The 21,396-nt window shown below is 29.8% G+C and overlaps 1 protein-coding gene across 11 annotated transcripts in view; it reads right to left on the bottom strand.

Annotated features, from left to right (window-relative positions):
• LOC130672312 (agrin-like) overlaps window positions 1–21,396 on the bottom strand; it is a 448,227-nt gene that overhangs the window by 226,410 nt on the left and 200,421 nt on the right. For 5 of the 11 annotated variants that reach the window (XM_057476810.1, XM_057476809.1, XM_057476812.1 and 2 more), the window contains exon 2: window positions 10,402–12,013. The exons of the other annotated variants lie outside the window; for them this stretch is intronic. In XM_057476810.1, coding sequence (XP_057332793.1) covers window positions 10,402–11,809 — 1,408 coding nt within the window. In that variant the 5' untranslated portion in view covers window positions 11,810–12,013. The remainder of the gene's footprint in view (window positions 1–10,401; window positions 12,014–21,396) is intronic. 11 annotated transcript variants of the gene reach the window in all.

Genomic DNA, 21,396 nt, shown 5'->3' with positions numbered 1-21,396 from the left:
TTGAATATCACGGCTAATTAGCACCGTTACACCGGTCTGAGTTCATTTCAACACCGCTTTTCTTACAGAGTAATAATTCCTACTATACTTGAATGTTGTTCCGTAATTTTTCACTTGATCTCTGGTCAAAAGGAGCTAAGCTCTAAGACTGCTAATAAATAAATAAATAAATGAATAAAAATAAAAGTACACCTGAGCTTGAGGTATGCTACAAACTTGATAAATGTATTATTTGTGTACATACTTCTTATTAGGAACATCTGCTTTGGAAATCCGAAGTATTTACCATGTTATTGATTTGAACCCATATTTCTTTTAAAATTGTTATTTCAACGAAAATTCGTCTTACAAGTATTAATTTTCAAGCTTAAGACGTACCAGAAACTGTTTTTTTTTATTTTATGCACACATTTTGTAAAATGGAAAGAAAAAACAAAAAACAGTAACGATAGTCATACAATGTTTGGACATATTTGATATATAGCACAAGTATTATGAAATTTTTCGTGAAGACAAATTATGTAAATATCTCTTCTTTAACAGAAGAAAATAACGTATAGAAAAAAAAAAAAAAAAAAATTGGCAGACAAGGAAAACGAGAAGGAAGCCAAGCATACCATATAAATGAGTCTTGTGTAAAATTGGATTCTCAGGTACTGCTGTAATTGCAAGCACCAGTTCTTCGCACCTTTTGCAGGTACGTAACTCCACTCTGATTACGCCTACATTTAAACTTTTTCTTATTTCTTTGTTGTACTTAACGAACAATAGAAATAGATGTCAAGCCGACCAAACTCTTTTAACTACCCGAGAAAAAAATTAATTAGATCTACGTATATCTATATCATTAAGATCTGCATAAATATAATTTTTATTTAAATTTAGTAGATTTCAATTAATGGTGATTAATGTGGGGGAAAGCGGGTCGAAACGAGACGTCATATTTTTGGTGAATTTTATTTTAGTGTTAAAAAATGATAGAAGTATTTATTTGAGCCAAATAAGCCATTTATTAATAGTTAATAAATGGCTTATTTGAATAGAAAGAAATAACAAATGAACCTAATTAAGTAGGGTTATGACACACAATTTACAGTACTATTTGATTTTAATTTTTTAAAGTAAATAATACACACAGTAATTAATTTTAATTGATTGTAACAATCATTATACAAAATATATGAGAAAATGAAATATTATATTAAATCTTTTCTAGCAATTACACTCATTCTATCCGAAGTTGAGTGAACTTTTAGTGGTTTAATAAATTCTTTTAAAGTGATTTGGAAAATTTTTTAAGTGTAGGGTATAATTCTTCTAAGTCCCACGACTTTAAAATATCCAGCATTTTTTTTTTATTTGTAAAACAGCATTAAATTACACGTAACGAACGACTTAGACTAGACAGTGTACTAAAAGGTAATATAAACAGAAAGTGGCGCTGTAGTCAAATATCGCGGTGATGTTCACTCAAATATGAGATTTATTAACTATTAATAAATCTATATTTGAGGCAAATAAATACTTATTCCAGCTAAATAAGATATTATTTGGCTGGACAAAATGAAATATTTGATTGGAATAACATTTATTTGACTCAAACTTATGTTTATTGATACTTAATAACGCTTCATTTCAACCAAATAAGGCTGAAAAACTGTTTCAAATAAATGCATTTATTTAAATCAAATAAATACTTCTAACAGTGCAGAAAAAAATAATTTCTTGGTGCAAGAAACTTTTACTTGCCTCAAGAAATTTTTCGTACTATGAAATGAAAACAAAAAATTTCTTGGAGTAAGAATAAATTTCCTTAGAGTAAGTAAAAATTTTTTGAGCCAAGAATTTTTTTTTCGTCCTAAGAAAAGTTTTGTTTTCAATGTATACTGCAAGAAAATTCGTGCGCTGAGAAATTTTTTTTTTCTATTCAGTTAATTAATTCAGTTAAATTAATACATCAGTCAAGTTTTAATGGTGGCCCTCTTTACCTCAGAGTCAGATTTTTTCAGTTCTCAATAAAGTAATTCACGTAACGATCAGTTAAAACAAAAAAAATTTCCGTATCTCGAAATACACGGTAAATCGGAGTGTTGAAAACACTCTAGTAGTAATTGAAAACACTTTAGTATTTTATTGCCTTTTAAATATATGTTAGTCACTTTCTAAACATTTGTAAGTGTTTAAAAAGTGACTACAATGTATTTAAATGGCAATACGTCACTTGAGCTAAACGCGATTTTGTAGTGTAGGGTATAATTTTGACAGCACATGATTTTTAGATTAAAATAATTTATTTAAAATAAATAAACTTAATGAATCGACTTAATACCGGGTCGAAATTAACCCTATTTTATTTATTGTAATTAGAAGAGTGTAGAGATGATTTAACGTGAGTGAATTAGTTGAAAAAATAATTTTGATCGTAAGTAACACACAGCGCGTTCGCGCTTGAGGTGTGCAATAAATCTAATTACAGTTGGTAAAATCTAAATTATTTTTTGTCAGGGCGTTGAAAAAGAAAAACCTCATAAAGTATCGACAACTTTATTGGTTCAGATATTGAATTCTATGAAGAATAGTCTGTATCGCACAAAAAATTGGAAAAACTAAAAACACATATCACGAACTCTTATCCAGTGGCAAAAATAGTTAAGTTAATGAAAAAAAATCTGTGAAATACTGAATGTTGAATATTAGAATATGCTTTTCATTTATTTGATCAATTGAATATGAAATCAGAAAAGTAGTATCACTCAGTAAACAAAAAAAGTATAAATATATATGTTGGTGTATTACAACGATACTCATACATTATACACTTACATTATATCAAGACACCCACACAGTTACATATATACAGTTTCCGAAAAAGTGTGTACCTAGAAAAAGGAAACTTTACAGCCCTTAGATACTTTCTGTACCTCTTTTATGAATAGAGTCAGTGTCTATCCAAGCCTCGTATTGGTCAATTCGGGTCATACTTAGTATACCGTATACACATAGACATTCATAAGGACATTAAGTTTTGTCATTATTCAAGTTTATTTTGCTATTAAAGTGTACTATTTATTATTAGTTTCTGCATCAATAAAGTGTCAATATTGTATTTTTTATCAACCTTATTTAAACAATCCAGTATATTCTCTATAAACGCCAATTCCACAACATCCTCCTCCAATTCCAACAATAAAGAAGGCAGGCTTCATCTAATTCGGGTTGTTAACATTTCTTTATGACTTCAAAAGTTCGATTTTTGATTCAATGTCCGTCTTTCGCATCTTCACACAGTGCCTAAACCTACTTTATATAGTAACACATCTACTGCTGAAAGGAACCTGTATTATCTGGTAAGCGAACGGTGACTGTGAACACAATAACCAGTCGTATTTAGACATAATTCGTAACATAGTAATGGTTACTATGCTGAATCGTACTCAGTTGTATGTAGAAACGACCCACTCCTATTATACCGAGAAATAGTAATGTGCTAAGATCAGTTCCTACATACTTTACGATCATTCTTGTGTAGCACACACGGAGAAAAATATTATGATTGACACGATCTACTGGATAGTGATTTGCGTATCGTGAAGGAAGCGATCTGTAGAGCTACCTTCGTGATCCATTCTAGTCCCATTCATGATCCGTATTGCTGTCAGCACGATACGTAACAATGCGCGCACTATCCTCCAAATAGCAAAACGAGTATCGCGACAGTCAGTATACTGTATCGCGCTGGTCACAATAAATTTTTCTCCGTGCAGTAACCACTCCTATCTATTTTTCCCGTGTACCTGATGTACTGAAAATTCAAACTCTTGTCCTATTTAACAGAAGGAAAGTCGTACTTTAATGTTATGAGAAAGCAAATAATAAAAACTAGTGCATTCTTCCCGCCGTTTTCCTGCAAACAGAGACAAAACTTCAAATTTTCAGGCCCAGGTATGTTACAAACAGTATGCACATCACAGAGGAAGGTACAACATCCCAATCCACGTGTTGGTCACCCTCACGTTCAACTCGTAGGCAATTATACATCCGTTCAATTAACTCGGAATATTTCTTAACAGTACGAAATGCATTGTTCAACTTAAAGAAAGTAATTAACATACTTATTAAGTAGAGTTTCTTCTTAGTCTTAATGTGCTTTTTATGACGTGTTAATGCGATATTGAAATATTAAACACGATTTAAAATGTGAGTTAGTCGCGTGACTTTGACAGGTTAACAGTAAAGCCCAACCCTCGCTTCGCGGTTGAGGTGTGCAATAACTGTGTTAAATTCAATATATTATAGATACATAAAGTTCTTCACTCAACTGAAGTAATTCATTAAATGTATAAAAAACATTAGTACAGAAGAATTTTTAGCGATAAAAATAAAGTAAAATGAAATGTTAGAAAATAGAAAGGTGGATTAAAATGTCGATAGTAAGATTCGAAACTGGCCACACTCATCTGTCGAAGTTTACCCAAGATTAATGTTAACTTTACTTAAGAGTTAATAAGTCTAACACCGATAAATCCCAGAAAACTCTCGCTTTTATTTTATTTTTCCCTCACCTCATCTCACTTTTTCCTATTACTTTTCTATCTTTCTCTCAGTTCATCATCTTTTTTTATTTTTTTCTCGTTCTGTGCTCTTCCTTTATACTTTTAAGTAAAATCTTAGAAACGTTTTTCGATCATAGTAGATTTTGGTTGAAAGTAAAGAACTTTCCGAGAAAAAAAATAAAAAATAGTTGCATTAACTAAAAGTATTCTTTGAAAGAAAGAAAAAAAAAGACGTGATAAAATTACCTGTAATCACCGATGAAACTCAACTGAAACTAAATGCTGGTGAAACTTTAATATATATTTCTTATTCGGTAAACGACTAAACGTACAGTTTATTTTTCTAGAATTTTTATTTCAGTTTGTTTACTAATAAACTTTTCAATAATTTTATACGTTATCTAAATTCCACTTGCGAAAAAATCGTTATGACGTGTAATAGTTTAATTCTATAGAATAATGTTTACACATAAATAAAAACGTAGAAAATTTATTTTCAGTAAATTAATTATTTCGTATGATTCAAATTTATTTGTAAAACTAAAGCTCTACTAAACTACATCAATAAATAAAAAGTTTGTTTTACGTGACACGTATACTTTTTATTGATTGAAATAATTCTGGGTTTAGTTCTTCTTCATGTACGGATCAGTTTTATCACGTTTTCTAAAATTAACATATTTTAATATAAACTTTTATTTTAGTTAATTGAGACCTTCCAATAAAATATTAATAAATTCGGACTAACTCCTGATGAAAAGAAGACTGAATATAATACTTTTAAAATACAATTACTTTAGTCTACCTTTTAAGACCTAGCTTATCAGTCTTCCCTTGAATAATTTTCAGCTTAAAAAAACTTTCTTAAAAAAAAAAAATAAGAAAAGAAATTAATTAAATGAAGTAAAAAATATTTAAACCTTCTTGACTATAGATAACATTGGAAACGAAAGATATTACGTAACAGTAGCCAGAGAAAAAGAATAAATTTTTCTCGTGATATTGAACAGAAAAATAACTTAATAACACGCATATATTTTCAAAGGCTTGATTAGTTTTAGAAAAGTTTGTTTTTTCTTTCGTTAAAGATGGAAAGTTTGAGAATAATGAAATTATTTTTTTATGACTGCTGCGTTCAAAGTTCAATATTCGAGCGTCGTGTGGCGCGAGTAAAATAGGTCGTTCTATCGATAATTGACGAAACTATAGAATGATAATGAAAAATCAGCTGTTTCACTTTTCAGTGTGATTTTTCGGTACTGTTTAGTAATTTGCTATAGGAATTATATACAAATCAGAGAGCGACCGTTGGTAACTCTGGACAGAAAGAGATAGACAATGTCATCTCTCTGTATACACATCACCTTGTTTGTTATCAAATAATGTGATACTGGATTTAAAAACAAAATATATAATAGGTTATTTCACAACTACATCTCCTATTCACTATGTAAAATTTTATAGTTATAGTAAAATAATTTTTTATTTTATAATTAATTTAAATTCTCTCAATTGAACTTTAAATGCAGTCGTTATAAAAAATTTTGGTCGAAACAAATTATCAAAACGAGCAATCTGATACATAGTTAAGTCTGCAACGAATAGTCTTTTCTTCTACTACTTGACTATGATAAAGTCCATGAATTTGTACTAACGCGCATGCGCAGTAATGGAAATTGTAGTAAAATGGTGGGAGGAAAGATTATCTTTTTACGGACTCAATTATACTTGTATTGACAACACTCGTCTTAGGTTATGTTACATTATCAACGAGAATATCAAAGGAATGTATGAAGTACATGCCGAACAACGTACGGGAATAATGGTGTAGTGTTTTACTCTTTTACAGGAAAGTTAGGATCCGAAGAAAATCAAGAAGAAATCTTCTCAATGAGTCAATAATTATTAAATTAATAAAAAAGTCGTTATTTGTTTTGATAAATTTGCATATTTAAGATGTTGCAGAAATGCAACGATACAGACTGAGTAAAGTTACCAAAAGTAGGGTTTTATGACCTTTTGTGTGTCCTCTGAACTCAGAGGCCCAGCAGAGAGACCCGGACTCATCAGTGCCCGTTCGACAATTGTGACGACCACTACTTCAATATATAGTGTTCATAATAATCATATTCTTTCATAATATTCATATTCAGTACATTAGTTATATCTTTTGTCATACTGTAAACCTCTATTTAATTACTGCATATTATTAATAAAGTGACTGATTACTTATTGGTTAATAAACTGAAACCTTAATATTCTATATTCTCTCTTCCACATACTCCTGCTTCCAACATAAGATACATTGTAATTTTTTGCCACGCTATCGGTTAGAAATTCACCTCTTTCGACTGGCTCCGGACATGAAATTGTCTTTTTTCATCCCTTTCCACAAACTATACTATTGTTAGCTCAGTGTATTCTTTGAAATTATATATTTATGTTTAAAATATATGCTATAAATTATTTCATGATCTCGAAATTTAGTATTCAGGATTGACTTCGTGCAGAGCATAGTAGCGATATTACCAATATAGAAAATCCCACAAAAATAATTATAGTTGTCGCGCTCAATACGAATTGAGTGTGTTATTTATATCGATTGTAGAGTAATATTATACATATTCTCCGAGAAAAAAAATTACGATCAACGATTTTATCAATTTTATAATTATTAAGCTTCATTTTTTGTACAAAAATAAATATCGGAGTTAATTTTTTTTTTTTGAGTTATTAATTGGTTTGTTCATTTATATGCTCATCGATAAATAAAAATCATAAGTCTTAATAAATCAATTTTTTAAAATTTATTTTCATTCGTTACGCTTTTGGCCAAAGTATGAGCTCTATTGGATTTAGTCATCCATATTATTACCGTTTAATATTTATCAATAAAAACCTATTAATGCATATAAATTTTTTATTTGCCAATTTCTCTTTAGATTCGTCTCTTTTTGTAGCTATTTAAATGCTCTCATGGAAAATTTTTAAAATATATGTATATATATTTCAATTTATGACATGTTATGCAATATACTTATGATACCAAGAAAACAAGATAAACTGAGTTATATTTAAATATATTATACATATTTACATGTATAATGTTCTTCTATTAACTTGGTGAAATTTTTTTTTATTTGCACTACCTGATCAAACAAGAACTCAAAGGAAGTTAGTTACAGTTATAGAATTCAATGGACCATAAAGTACGTGGATGAATACGTCGATCACAGAATGCGAAATGCAAGAGTTAGATGATAATCAATACACAAGTCTATCATATATAATAGCATACACGGAGAGAAAATTATGGTAATCGTTCCTAGTACGTTTATGAAATATCATCGTATACCGTTACAGTAATAATTACTGGAAACTATGAAAAAAAGTTTTCATAACTATAGAAACAATTTCTACGATTATGATAGAAGTTCTTATATCGTACGGCAATTGACTTATGGTAATGATTACCATAATTATGGGAATAGTTCCCATAGTCATGTAGGGATAAATACATGTTGAAAAAAAAACGGTAGTACTTGCTATCTTAACGAAGTAACTATTCCCATCCTTGCATTTTAATGATTCTCATTCTTTTATGTTAACTTTTCCTATCAGAGATGGTAAGCATTCTTACCTAGATAGTGACCATTCTTATCCGTGATGATTATCATTACTATCTTAGAAGGCAAAATCAAAAATGTTTCAGACGTAAGAAATATTATTATCTAAATGGTAACTATTACTATCAGCAATAGTACATATTACTATACGAGAAACGAATAGTTAACGTAAAATCATGATAATGATTATCACATACAGATGGTAATCATTCCCTATTGCAAGATGGTAATAGTTAGCATTTTTTTTTTTGGCGTGTACTATATCCGCAGTGGAACAGTTCCTATGTGCGTATGGAAATAAACCCTTTCTATCATGGAAACCGTTCCCGTCATATATGTGTAAAATATTTTTATAATATTATGATGATCGTCCTCTTACTTCTATGGTAAGTGTTACCATATATTATAGTCATTATTCCCATATCCATAGATATAGCTTCCATTGTCATATAGGAATCCTATATCCACATTAGAACAGTTCCTGGGTTAGTACAGTAGAGTCTCCTTAATGTGACTCTCCGTAATGTTACACTTTCTCTAAATTTAACAAGATTCTCTCCCTAATGTTAACAATCCTGTCTCCCATTACGTTTTTTCGCGCAACTAATAAAAAAAAACCTTAGTGGCGGGTAATTCAAATCTTCCCGTTTGCACCTATACGATTAAATCCTAACCTAAAAATGATTTTTTTTTCGTACATCACGCATTTCGACTGCGCAGACCCGCACGCATAAGACACGAGTATTGGTATGGTGGGGACGACAGGATTTGTTAACATTACGGAATGGTCCTGGACAGGAGTGTTAACATTACGGAGATTTTACTGTATGGAAATAAACCTTGTACACAATAGTAACCATTGTCACATGATACATATATGCCTATGTATGTATTATGTGAATTATCCCATAAATATTGTAATTGTTCCCGTACTACTATGACGATGATAACCATAATAGTACAGTAATTATTACTATAATAATACAGCAATTATTACCATAATAGTACAGTAACTATCACTATAATCCTGCGGTAATTATTACTATAATAGTACGGTAATTATTACCATAGTAGTATGGTAATGATTATCATAATAGTATGATTATGGTTACCATAATATGGGAAGTTTCCAATTTTATGGTGATCATTACAATAGTACATGGAGAGAAATGTCAAATAAATATGCCTATGCTGGATAGTAATAATTATATTACTCTATAGTTTGTGTCACGTCGCTCTTATGTGACTGCTTATACAAACTATAGAGTAATGTAATCATTACCATTATAGTATAGTAATTATTACTATAACACTATGGTAATTATTACTATAATAGTACGGTTATTATTATAGAGTAATGTAATTATTACTATGCTGCATAGGCATATTTACTTGACATTTTTCTCCGTGTAGTATGGAAATAATCATCAAATGACACATGAACTATTTTGATGACATATAGAAATGAAATCCATAAAGTTATGAATGATTACTATAACTCATGTAAATCTTATTTCTTTATTGATATTATAAAAAAATCTGTCATCACACAACATTGGAGTCATTCCCATAATATGTTGTAGTTGTTACTGTAAATTTTTCTCTGTGTAAAATTAAGAGTATCTACTCATTGAAATACATTTTTCCAAATAAAAAATCAATGAAATCACGGAAATAAAGCAGTGATCTCTGTAAAATTTTATTGACATGGCTTTGACAAAACAAAATAGCCAGTTTTTAAATTTCTTTTTTATTATTTTTTACTAATACTCTTTCCTTTATCTGTAGAGTATCGTTTTGGCTACTGCGTCCTCATTGCTCTCTTTACGGAACACATTGTAATTCCGACCAAACAGTTTCGCTAGTGGCAAGTCTCTACGTGCTAGGCATGTCAAATTCGACACATAAAACTGCAGGGGAGACAGTTACGCCCCACTAACGTATCACCAGCACGTGCTACCGACATTGAGGTAACTTCTTGACTCTTTCTTTCTTTATTTTTTTATCTTTTAATTTTTTGCTATTTCATGATTCTTTGTCAAATACACAACCGTGAGTTATTACTATCGGCAGTTATTACAAGAAGATTAATGATCGACAACTCATACCTTTGTAATTTAAATTTAACGGAAAATAATGCATATTAAGATCTTCGAGTTAAATAAAAAAAGTAGAAAAATAATGAATATTTTACTAAGAAATAAAAATTGTAAGATACTTACAATTAAAATAGAGCAATATCCCAGCAATAAGAACGAAAATGACTACAAGAAGAACGAGAAGAAGTAATAAAATAGTCGGTCTACACCAAGGACTCGAGGTTACTGTTGTCTGTTGAGGATCTTTTGTTTTTTTTTGATCCACTACGGTGGATTCTCCAGTGGCGTTTACGACAACTCCTTTATACGTATACGGAGTTGTTTTCTTTTCTGAAATAAAGCCGTGATCATCCTCTGGATCAGAGTATACTCCGTATGCTTCAAAGTTATTTTTCTTATATCCATTGATTTTCTCAGAGCCCGACGTTGCGGCAGACTCGGGATTCTGTTTTCTTTGATACGCATTCGATGTAGTGCCCAATTCACTTATTTTCAAAGTCTGATCATAGGATTTCGCCGATGTGTCCTGATACCGAGCAACAGGCTCGTACTTTGATCTTTCGTGAATATAGCTTTTAGAAGTGCTAAGTTCATACTTAGACGTTGAAGATTGAAAGCCCTTGGTTCCGGAATCGTAAGCTGTATCATCGTACTTTGATTCATAAGACCTTCCGGCTGTGTCGTAACTATCATAAGTTTTACCGGATGATTCGTATCTGGGTAGAGTACCGTAAACTTTTGCACTTGAATCATATTTACTCTCGTATTTCAATCTACCAACAATTTCCGAATTACCACAAGTACCAAGTTCGTAAGATGATTCTCGTGTTTTTACGCCTGACTCATAGCCACCTTTACCCATACTGTTGTACCCTTTATTAACTGGCTCATATATTTTATCAGTAAGATGACAATGATCTTTTTTTGGTTCAAGCTTAAGGGTTTCTTCTGCATATCGAGAAGTGTATTCGTAGTTCCCTAAGTCTCTAGAATACCTTCTTCCAATATCTTGAGAATCTTGATTGTAAATTCTGAGCTTTTGGGCTTCTTTTCTCTCGTACGGAGCATCCAGGTCAGATTCCTGATAAGATCTGTCTGGTGCTCTGTCATATCGTATATTTTCTTCAGTATAAATTCTATTGTTGAATCGATCTAAATTGTCTCTATCATAATCAGCATCTGATAGATTTCTATCGTAGCTGCGAGTTGAATAACTTCTGTCGCCGTACCCGAAGTCATTGGTATTCACACCTCCGCCGCCACTGTCAATGTAACCTCCAGCTGTTTGATTATCTTGGAAGCACTTAGGATCATAATCCAGGTAACGGGAGGACCTTCGCTCGTTACCATAGTCCATGGAGCCTTCAACGACGTTTGGCAGTTTACTGTTCAAATTTTCACCGGCTACACCGGTAATTGCCTGACTAGTGCTACTCTCCGCATGTTCCACCAAATTAGGTAACCGCGATGATGAGCTACCTGGTGTGTGTTCTGTCAAGTCCAGTTTCAATCCATTGCCTGTTCTTCGCATTTTTGGCAATTAACATGTTCGTCATACAATTTATATCATCCATATGTAAAAAGTATTTATTTAAGTCTTCAAGTCTTCAGCAAACAATTAAATCAATTATTGCATTATTCTCGTTATTCTGTGATCGTTACTTATAATCATATCTTTGAAGACTGATGTTTTTTTAGCCCATGACAATCATTGTTAATAAGATTATTGGCACATCTGAAAACGAAAAAATGAAAAGCTGGGTTAGTTTTGTTAGTATTGTTAGTTCATTTAGTTTTTAATAAAAATTTAATAAATTAGTTATTGTGAGATATGTAAATACGTAGATATTTATTTTATAAAAAGTACATGCAGTATTAAGTTTTAAATGGCCATTTGAACCCCATTTATATGATTATCATTGTGTTCTAATTTATAAACATACATTGTAAAAAGAGCGGTGTTAAAAATGAACTCGTTTTAACTCCGCCTGGTGTAAAAATGAAATTACACCGGTGTAGGAGGAGTAATACACCGGTGTTAAAAATACTGGTGTTAAAGTGGAGTAACCGGTGTAAAAGTGAGGTAACTGGTGTAAGAGCGGAGTGATACCGGTGTAAAAGCGGGGTAAATAGCGTCCGCTTGGAGTATTAACTTTCAAGACTATAAAACACAAAAAATGTCAATTCTTTATGAAAATTTATAAAATATCATTTATTAACAAGTATAGTGATCGAGTAAGTAAAAATATTCACAAAGTAAAATATTTTAACACCGGTGAAGAATATCTACACCGGCGGCGGCGTTATTTTAACACAGGCCTAGAATATTTACACCGGTGGCGGCGTTATTTTAACACCGGTACAGAATATTTACACCGGTGGCGACGTTATTTTCACACCGCTTTCGGGGGTAAATTTAACACCGATAATTTTAACACCTACACCGCTTGAACTTACCCCGGTGATTTTTTACAGTGTAAGTAATGAATTACGTAGATAATTTGTTAGTTGAAATAACTTTTTTATTTTACAAAGACATCGAGTAAACGTTTAAAATGCTTCTACATAGAAAGAAAATTATAGTAACCGTTTCAAGTACACTGAAAAAAAGATTTATTTGAGCCAAAGATATCGTATATTTGGATATGGCCAAATAAATATTTAATTGTGAGAAAGATATAATATATTTGAGTAGTTTAATTGCGTAAAACAAGTGATTTATTTGTGGTAAAGCAATGATCCAATTGCTACAAATAAATGAGGGCTTCAAATATATGTATAGTATCGCCAAATTTTAGGTTATTATGATAGCATGGTAATCATTACTATACTATTATAGTAATCATTCCCACAATATTATAGTAAGTATTATAGTATTCCCATACTACTATTATAACTATTACCGTGCATTATGGAAATCATTACCATCATATATGGAAAAGTTTTTCGTAGTGGTATGGGAAGGATTACCATAATATTATATTAATGATGATCATACTATTGCAGAAACAGCTACCGTAATGATATGGAAAATATTGTAATCGTTAGAGTAAAGATCACTCCGTGACCCCTGCAATATACACTGTTCGATATAACACGTTTATTTATAGGCAACTTTTACTACAAATATGATAACAGTTTATATTCTTGCTAAATGTTTTTAATGTACCGAGCTGACCAGATAAATTTAACTTAAAAAGATTAGAACACTATTTGACGGGTGGAAAGAGGGGTAGAATTAAAAAAAACTGAGAATAAAGAAAATATTGAAAAAAAGATATCTTCAATTCTTTGAAAACTGGGTTTACTTTGATTACGTCGCACAAGTTCATTGGAAGCATTTTTTATTCTGGGCAAACTGTATATTAAAAATTTCTTTCAGTTTCTTTGTACTTCAGAAGCAATTTACACTCAAAAACCTTACGCACAGATAGATAATAATAATAGAGTGTACGATATATTTTGTCTTTTCTTATCATTTTCAGCTGAGTATTATTTTATTGCATTCAGTCAAGCGTAGCACAGAAACAGACTGGAACGCTTTATTCTTGTTCAATATATAGAACCTCCGACCTATATCTACAAAAAGTGTTGTATTGTATCGGGTGTAATTTTTAAGATCACGATGATACTTTTTCTTGATCTATATGTTGGTATCTAGATCAACACTTCATAGACAAAGAGAAAAAATGATTATCGCTGAGAACTATATCTTGAGATGACAATATATATTATCGATAATTATCAAAAATATATATATTTTTGTCTATCTTATAAACAGGATACAACAAATATTTGTCTCGATAATTATTTGTCACCGATGATATTTCGGTACTAGATGAATTCTAGATTTACTGTTCATATGTTGAAGGTAAAAAAAAAGTAGACTTTTACTAATTTATACATCAAAGTTTCTTTAAAAAGGAACATATATTTAAGGTAACATTGCTCAAACTGTCTCTAAAAGGAATTGATTTATTCACCTTCACCTTCATAAATCACAGATAGAATCCTTGTGTAACATTTGGTAAAGTGGTATCAGCATTATTACGCCAGTTCATTGAATTGATTTTACGAATTGATCTATTTCATGCCAAGACAAAATTAATCATTGATGAATGCTTCCGGTATAGAATCGGAAAAATTTTAAAGTTTTAATGTACATGACATTCAATACGAGGATAAAATGACTAATAAATTACAGTAGCCGACATAGAATAAAAAAAAAGGATTCAATTGACTTGAGTTTCACAAAGAAAATTATTCTCAATTCTAACAGATAGTATGTGCCGGATCGCTCAGAATTATAGGATAACTCAAGTTATGATCAAGTGGTAATTACTATTTATTTATATAAATGAAAGTTTTATGAGTCCTTAAACGAAATTTGCAGAAGCATGTTTAACTTTTCAAATAATAAGCAAAAAACGTCATTATATTTACGGTATGTCTAGTTAATGTTTGACACTTTAATACGTTGACATTTTGAAACCATAAACTCACATATCATATGTTAGTCGTGCTAATTAACCTCGTATCGTGTCACTAACATAAAATACAAGTGTGGAAGAGATTTTCCCGTGACAGAACGTGAAATTTCACGTGACGCTTCATAAAATGTACCAATCACTAACATTTTGAATTAAATTTTTTTTTGGGTGATACATTATTTGTGTAATGAAATAAAAACTTTAAACCCTTAGCATTGGATTCAAGATCCAATTATGGAACCACAGTCAGTCGAATCAGGTTGATTTTTCGACTAATGTCACTGACAACGTTCGTCTTACGTATTAGTTACCATTAATATCGGTTTGTTGAACTTTATAGATTAAACTTACGCGCTAAAAAAAGTGGTGATATCTCCGACTTGCGGATTATTTCCATCTTTACATTTGAAAGAGTCTCATTCTTTAACCCTTTTCCGGTTTGAAGTCTCGCTGTGAGCTGTGTGGGAATAAACTAATCACAGTTCTTAGTAAGGCTGTGTGAGTATCGGTTCAATCGTATTAGTGCATGCATGCCCTCCCTTCTACTATTTTTTCTGCCCCTTCTCTACTAAATAGGCTAGTGCTCTCTCACTTGAAAACGAAGACGTACAATCCGAATTAAGAGAAGGGGTTCAAGGTCAACCGGGAAAGGATTAATGTTACCTTTTCCTATGGAAAATGTTAACTATTTTCATCCAAGATGATAATCGTTACTATCTCAGATAGCAAAGTTTATAAATTCTTCAGATACAAGATACATAACTATCTAGAAGGTAACCATTACCATCAGCAACAATGAATATTACTCCATCTTTAATCCATCCTTGCCTTCATTCACTCGTCGCCTCTTTTTGGTATTGACTACTGGTCAATACGTAATCACATAATTGCAATAAAACAATTGCGGTTCAAAACAATACGAGAAAAGAATGGTTAACGTGCATAAAATTATGATAGTGGTTATCACATACAGATGGTAATCATTCCCTATTGCAAGATGGTAATGATTATCATTTTTTTTTTCAGCGTGTACTCTAAAAATAAATTAGTGAAATTTCTACTGATTCGGACAGGCATTTTTTAATAAAAACTATTTTTATTAATGAAAATTAACTAACTGTATGCTCCCAAAATCTATGTTATTAAACATTTAAATCATTAGCATTCAATTTATTGATGATTTCCAATTCATACTTAAAATATATCCTAATAATCCATTATGCACTAAAATTTGCGATTATTAATTTATTTTCATGAGTAATTTGAAAATATTATTATGTATTATTATGTATTATAATAATACAAAAGTGGCCCTTATTCCTCAAAACTTCTATTCAATTGAACTCGGGTTTTTTGAAAATTACTTTTTCCCTCGCCGATAAACTACCACATGGAGATTATCTAGAATAACAAAAACATTTCTATAAGAATAACAAATTAACATTTGAAATGGAAAATATTCATAGCATGTTCAGGATTCGAGTGCTGCAAATGACAGCCTGTAATGACCTTTAAAAATGAAATGTATTAATTGGTATTATTATTTAATTTATTTTTAACTTAATAAAAATAAGCTAACTGTATGTTTCAAAATCTATGTTATTAAACATTTAAATCATTAGCATCAAATTTATTGATGATTTCCAATTCATAATTAAAATACATCCTAATAATGCATTATGCACTAAAATAATTTGCGATTATTAATTTATTTTCATGAGTAATTTAAAAATATTATTATGTATTATAATAGTTAATTTATCGATTAAATAATAATTCATTGTCAAAAATAATAATTACTCCCGTATATAACTAAATGACATGCTATTGTACTCATGGTTCGACAGCTCAGCAAATAGAACAGTTGCTCAGTGGCTTTAAGGTTCCGACCTCAAGACCTACCGAAAAAAAAAATATCCATCCTATTTCACTAACACTAACAGCGGATGTTGTTTGTATTACCAGTGAATTTTATTGGATTGATCAGTAATTTTATTTTACTAAGCAAGCATTGAAATTTACCGGTTACATAGCTATCATTCCAGGAAATAAAAAGTGATTCTTCTTGATTCGATTAGTGATAAGATTTTACTAATTCATCTAGTGATAAGATTTAACAAATTTAATTAGTGAGTATTAACTAATTCTTATTGGGATACTTATAGTTGATAGAAATAGTAAATATGCATTATGGGTCAGTGATAAAACACTATTTCATTTTTCGAGAGTACACTTTTACTTAAAGTATGGATTTTTATGAAAACTAATCATGTAAAAATTGAAATTGATTCAAAAGTAGATCAAACGAATATACATGTATCATAATTAAACCGAAAGTGCTCTGCGGTCTACATGTGGCTTCGGCAATCATCTAAATCAAGTATAGCACCGAGCTTGTTTATTACTTAGAATCATAACCGCTTAACCGTAGAAATCAGTATGGGAGACCTCTGAATGAAAAGTTTGTCGTCATCATTTTATAATTATTTTTATAAATGGAATACAGTCGGACCCCGTTATAAGACTAGTTCGAGGCTGTAAGGGAAAAAATTCTTAGAATTGAGATTCTCCACTATTGTGCTCAACAGTGTTTGCGCCCAAGCATCGCTATAAGACTATCGCCATTTTGTGTTTTCTTTGTGTATTCGGTTCAAGTCTGCTCTATTATATAGTGAATCTATTTTATGTATACTTATAAATTAACAGAATTTTGTCGTGCTTTTCCCTTAATTTATTATATGAAGACACGAAATTTAAGTATTCTTTGAGAAAATAAATAACTTAATCTACAATCTAAATGTTTGTCTCGATTGTAGTCGTACTGTTTTTTAGTCTTATAGCGAGGTTAAGGCGCAAAATTTCCATTAAGTTGTTGGTGGGAGAAGCGTTCCGAGCGTGTTTTAACAACTTGAGGGGGAGAGGCTTCTAACGCTTAGTGTTATAACGAGGTCCGACTATATTAACATTTTAGATATGAGATACTCGAGACACATGAGTCTTCTAATTACCACTTATGTATGATATGAGATAAGAATATTTGGAATTATAATATGAAAGAAAAAAATTAAGGATTATAGAATTTGATTGTTTTCTTTTCTATGCTGTTATATTATTAGACTATTACACAGTTAGAAATTTTGTGTATTTGTGTTAAAAAATTATTTGGTTAAACTTTTTGTGTTGATTTATAATACGAAAATCTGTTAATTCAACACAAACCGTTTGTGTTATTTTACTTTAACAGATTTTTTATGTTCAATGATTGGAAAATCTAGAATGTAACACATTTCTTGTGTTTTTCGAAAATTAACACAAAATTTGTGTTGTTTGATAAACGTTTCCGCGCGATTCTTCATTACTATATAACCCAGAAAAACATTGTAGCAGCATTGTCTGCAGGGAAATTTGGATTATAATTTATTTACAATGAAATATATACATTTTACAATCAAATTGAGATAACTTTCATACCTTCTTGACCTGGTTCTATTGTTCGCTAAATTGACATAAGTTCTACTAAGGGTAGATCAGTATACTTGAGTTGGTTAGGTTATGTACTTATGTTTATTAGTTGATTTTAACACGAAAAATGTATTAAATTTACACAAACGTTCTGTTAAATGTTCACAAATTTTCTATCAAAAGAACAGATTTTATGTGTTCAATTTTATTTAACATAAAATTTGTGTTAAGGATCAACACAAACGCAACGTGTTGAATTAACACAAAAATTTGTGTAGACCATTTTCAACAGACGATTCGTGTTGAATTTAACACAAAATTTCTAGCTGTGTATACTACTGTTTATCAATAATTATTGCTACTTAATAATTTCGTTTTGTAGAAATACTTTTTAGTTGTGATAAATATGATGGCCAATTAAAATAAGACGTACAAAAATTTATATTTTAAAAATTTTTCTTTCTTTGTTTCAACTAACATAAAAAAAAGCAATTAAAATGTCTCTGAGTTGCTGAACAATTTTTCCAAGATTGTGCTGAGGATAAGAATCAGTTTGGATTCAAAGAAAATTACTATACAGCAATTCAAATATATATAATAAGTTTTACAGAGCAATTTTATTTACTAGGATTTGAAATATGAATACATCTGTATGCAAATATGAAGAAGAGTTTCGGTTGATTGAATATTCTGAAAAAATAAACGGGAATATAAATAATCATGTGAAGCGAAAATTGTAATTGATTATACCCATAATATAGAATTGACATGAAAATTTCACACGACTGATTACAATGCAATTCGACAATTAATCCTGTGACAAATAAGTGAACCGCGTGGCACATTATAGGTTGAAGTGCTTCTAGCAATAGTTCAGGTACTGAACAATACTCAGCATTTTGTAGCACTCTATTACATGCATAGAAACAAGTTACGTACTACCATCACTGATTTGAGTGCTAACTATTACTCATCACACAAGAATAATTTTGATGAATTGTACGTGATAACATTTCGACAAATTGCGAATGTTGAATGCGTCTTACAGTAGTCGTATGCTAAAAAGTAGTTTATTCAGAATAGGAACATACAGCAACCCTGCAGTAAAAAATATTGTGTATCTGCGTTAAAAAAAGGCCCGTACACTGCAAATCCAAGTGTTTAACTTAGTGTGTTAAAATAAAACACGTTAGTGTTTTCTGCAACTTAAGCGCTTAGAAGTAAAACGGTATAAACGTTTAAACAATCGCATAAGTCATTACAAGTGTTTTAAAGGTTCGCGTAACACACTTAGGTGTTTAATCCGAAAACGTTTTATCCGTTTAAAGAAAAAAACACTTCTATGTGTTTTATTATAAAGCGCTTACTGTTACATTAAACGTTTAAAAAAACATCGAGTGTTTTAAATTAAAACAGATATACCGGAATTAAACACTTTTTCAGAAAAAACGTTTAATCTAAAAAACATGTATATTATAAAACGCTTAAATTTCTTAAACAGTTTAAAAAAATTCTATCAATTTTGTCAATCGACAAATGATACAAATAACAATTTCAAAATATAAAAGTGTAATAATTTTCAAATATATTTATGCATTACGATATAGATGTATCAAAACGTATTTTTTTGTATTAAAAATAAAATTTTACAAATGATTGAACTCGGTTCATATCATCCAATGAATTCTAAACGATCTTAATTTATTATTAAAATAAATGTTAAATTTTTAATTTTAAACGACGATAGAGATATTCTTGAACTAATACATTTTTTATATCTTCAAAGTTAACATGGGAAAAAAATTTTATTTTTTTTTATTTTTCTAGCTCGGCATTCGCACGTCATATGAATAAGTCCATAGCATATTATTGTAGAGAATTTAACGCTCTACAAAAAAGGTCTCTTATCATTTTTTGATAAATCCATCCATTCGAAAATTATCGGAGCTGGAAGTCAAATCTATAATAAATTTTCAGATCTTTTTACTTTTCCAGCAAAACTATCAGACTTATCAAAAAATGTTATAGGATCTTTTTTATAGACAATTTTATTTCCTACAAATTAGTTTAAATAAAGTTCATTCGAATTCTGCATTGTTTTCTAGTTATTTTCATTTTAATCTTAGGCCATACATTACTAAATGTACTATCATATATGTTAATGTATGATCCGCATCTTTACGATGCGCGCGCACAGGGTTTACACAAAAACTAAATGTTGAAGTTGCTACATACACAACACGTGTTTTAAAAGTGCGAATTGTATATGTGCTTAATAATTATATTCAGTATACTGAATCACTATAGTGATTTAAATTGAACATTTTGATAAATATTATTTACTACTTATTTGTAAATATTAGTGAAGAAAATTGTGCTTATATACTTTTTCAAGTGTTCCAACATAATTAAGGTTAACTATCCGTATGTATTATTTATTGATATAAATTATTATAGTATTATTTAATCTAATTTCTACTAAATATTATTAAATTATTAATTTAAAATATTTATTATTGATTATTTAATATTTGAAAAATAAATATAAAAATTATAAAAATATATTCAAATATACGTAAGATATAACCTGTAAAAAACGTAACGTTGTACAATTAAGGAAAAATAAATAAATATTTTAAAAATAAATCAATGAATTTAACACAAAATTTGTGATAAAAATTACAATCGAATATTAAATTAAAATAATAAATATTTAAAATTAATAATCTAATAATATTTTGTATAAAGTACATATATAATATATATTGACTATTCTCCAAATTTAATATTTTTTATAAATAATTAAATATTAAATAATAATGAAAATTAAATATTTAATTAAATTATTAATTTTTAATATTAATTTCTCTACAATAAAATTTGCTCATCAACCTAAGATTCTGTTATTGTAGATTTTATGACTATTAATGGTACTATTCAATCTCTATTCCAGTTCTTAAGATGGATAAAACAAATGCGGAAATTTGTAAGGACTGTCACAATTGGAAGATGCTATGGCAGTAATATGGACATAATTTAAAAATAACATTCGAACAATATTATAAAATTTATGTTACACTTAATGGAAGAAAATGAATATTTATTTATTTAATTTTTCAAATTTTAACTAATTTTTATTAAATGTGTTGACGATCTTTTTCTAGTT

This window comes from Microplitis mediator, chromosome 7, assembly GCF_029852145.1.
Source record: "Microplitis mediator isolate UGA2020A chromosome 7, iyMicMedi2.1, whole genome shotgun sequence".
Classification (NCBI taxonomy): domain Eukaryota; kingdom Metazoa; phylum Arthropoda; class Insecta; order Hymenoptera; family Braconidae; genus Microplitis; species Microplitis mediator.
Note: the sequence above shows the minus strand (reverse complement) of the source record. Positions and strands in the feature narration are given on the sequence as shown.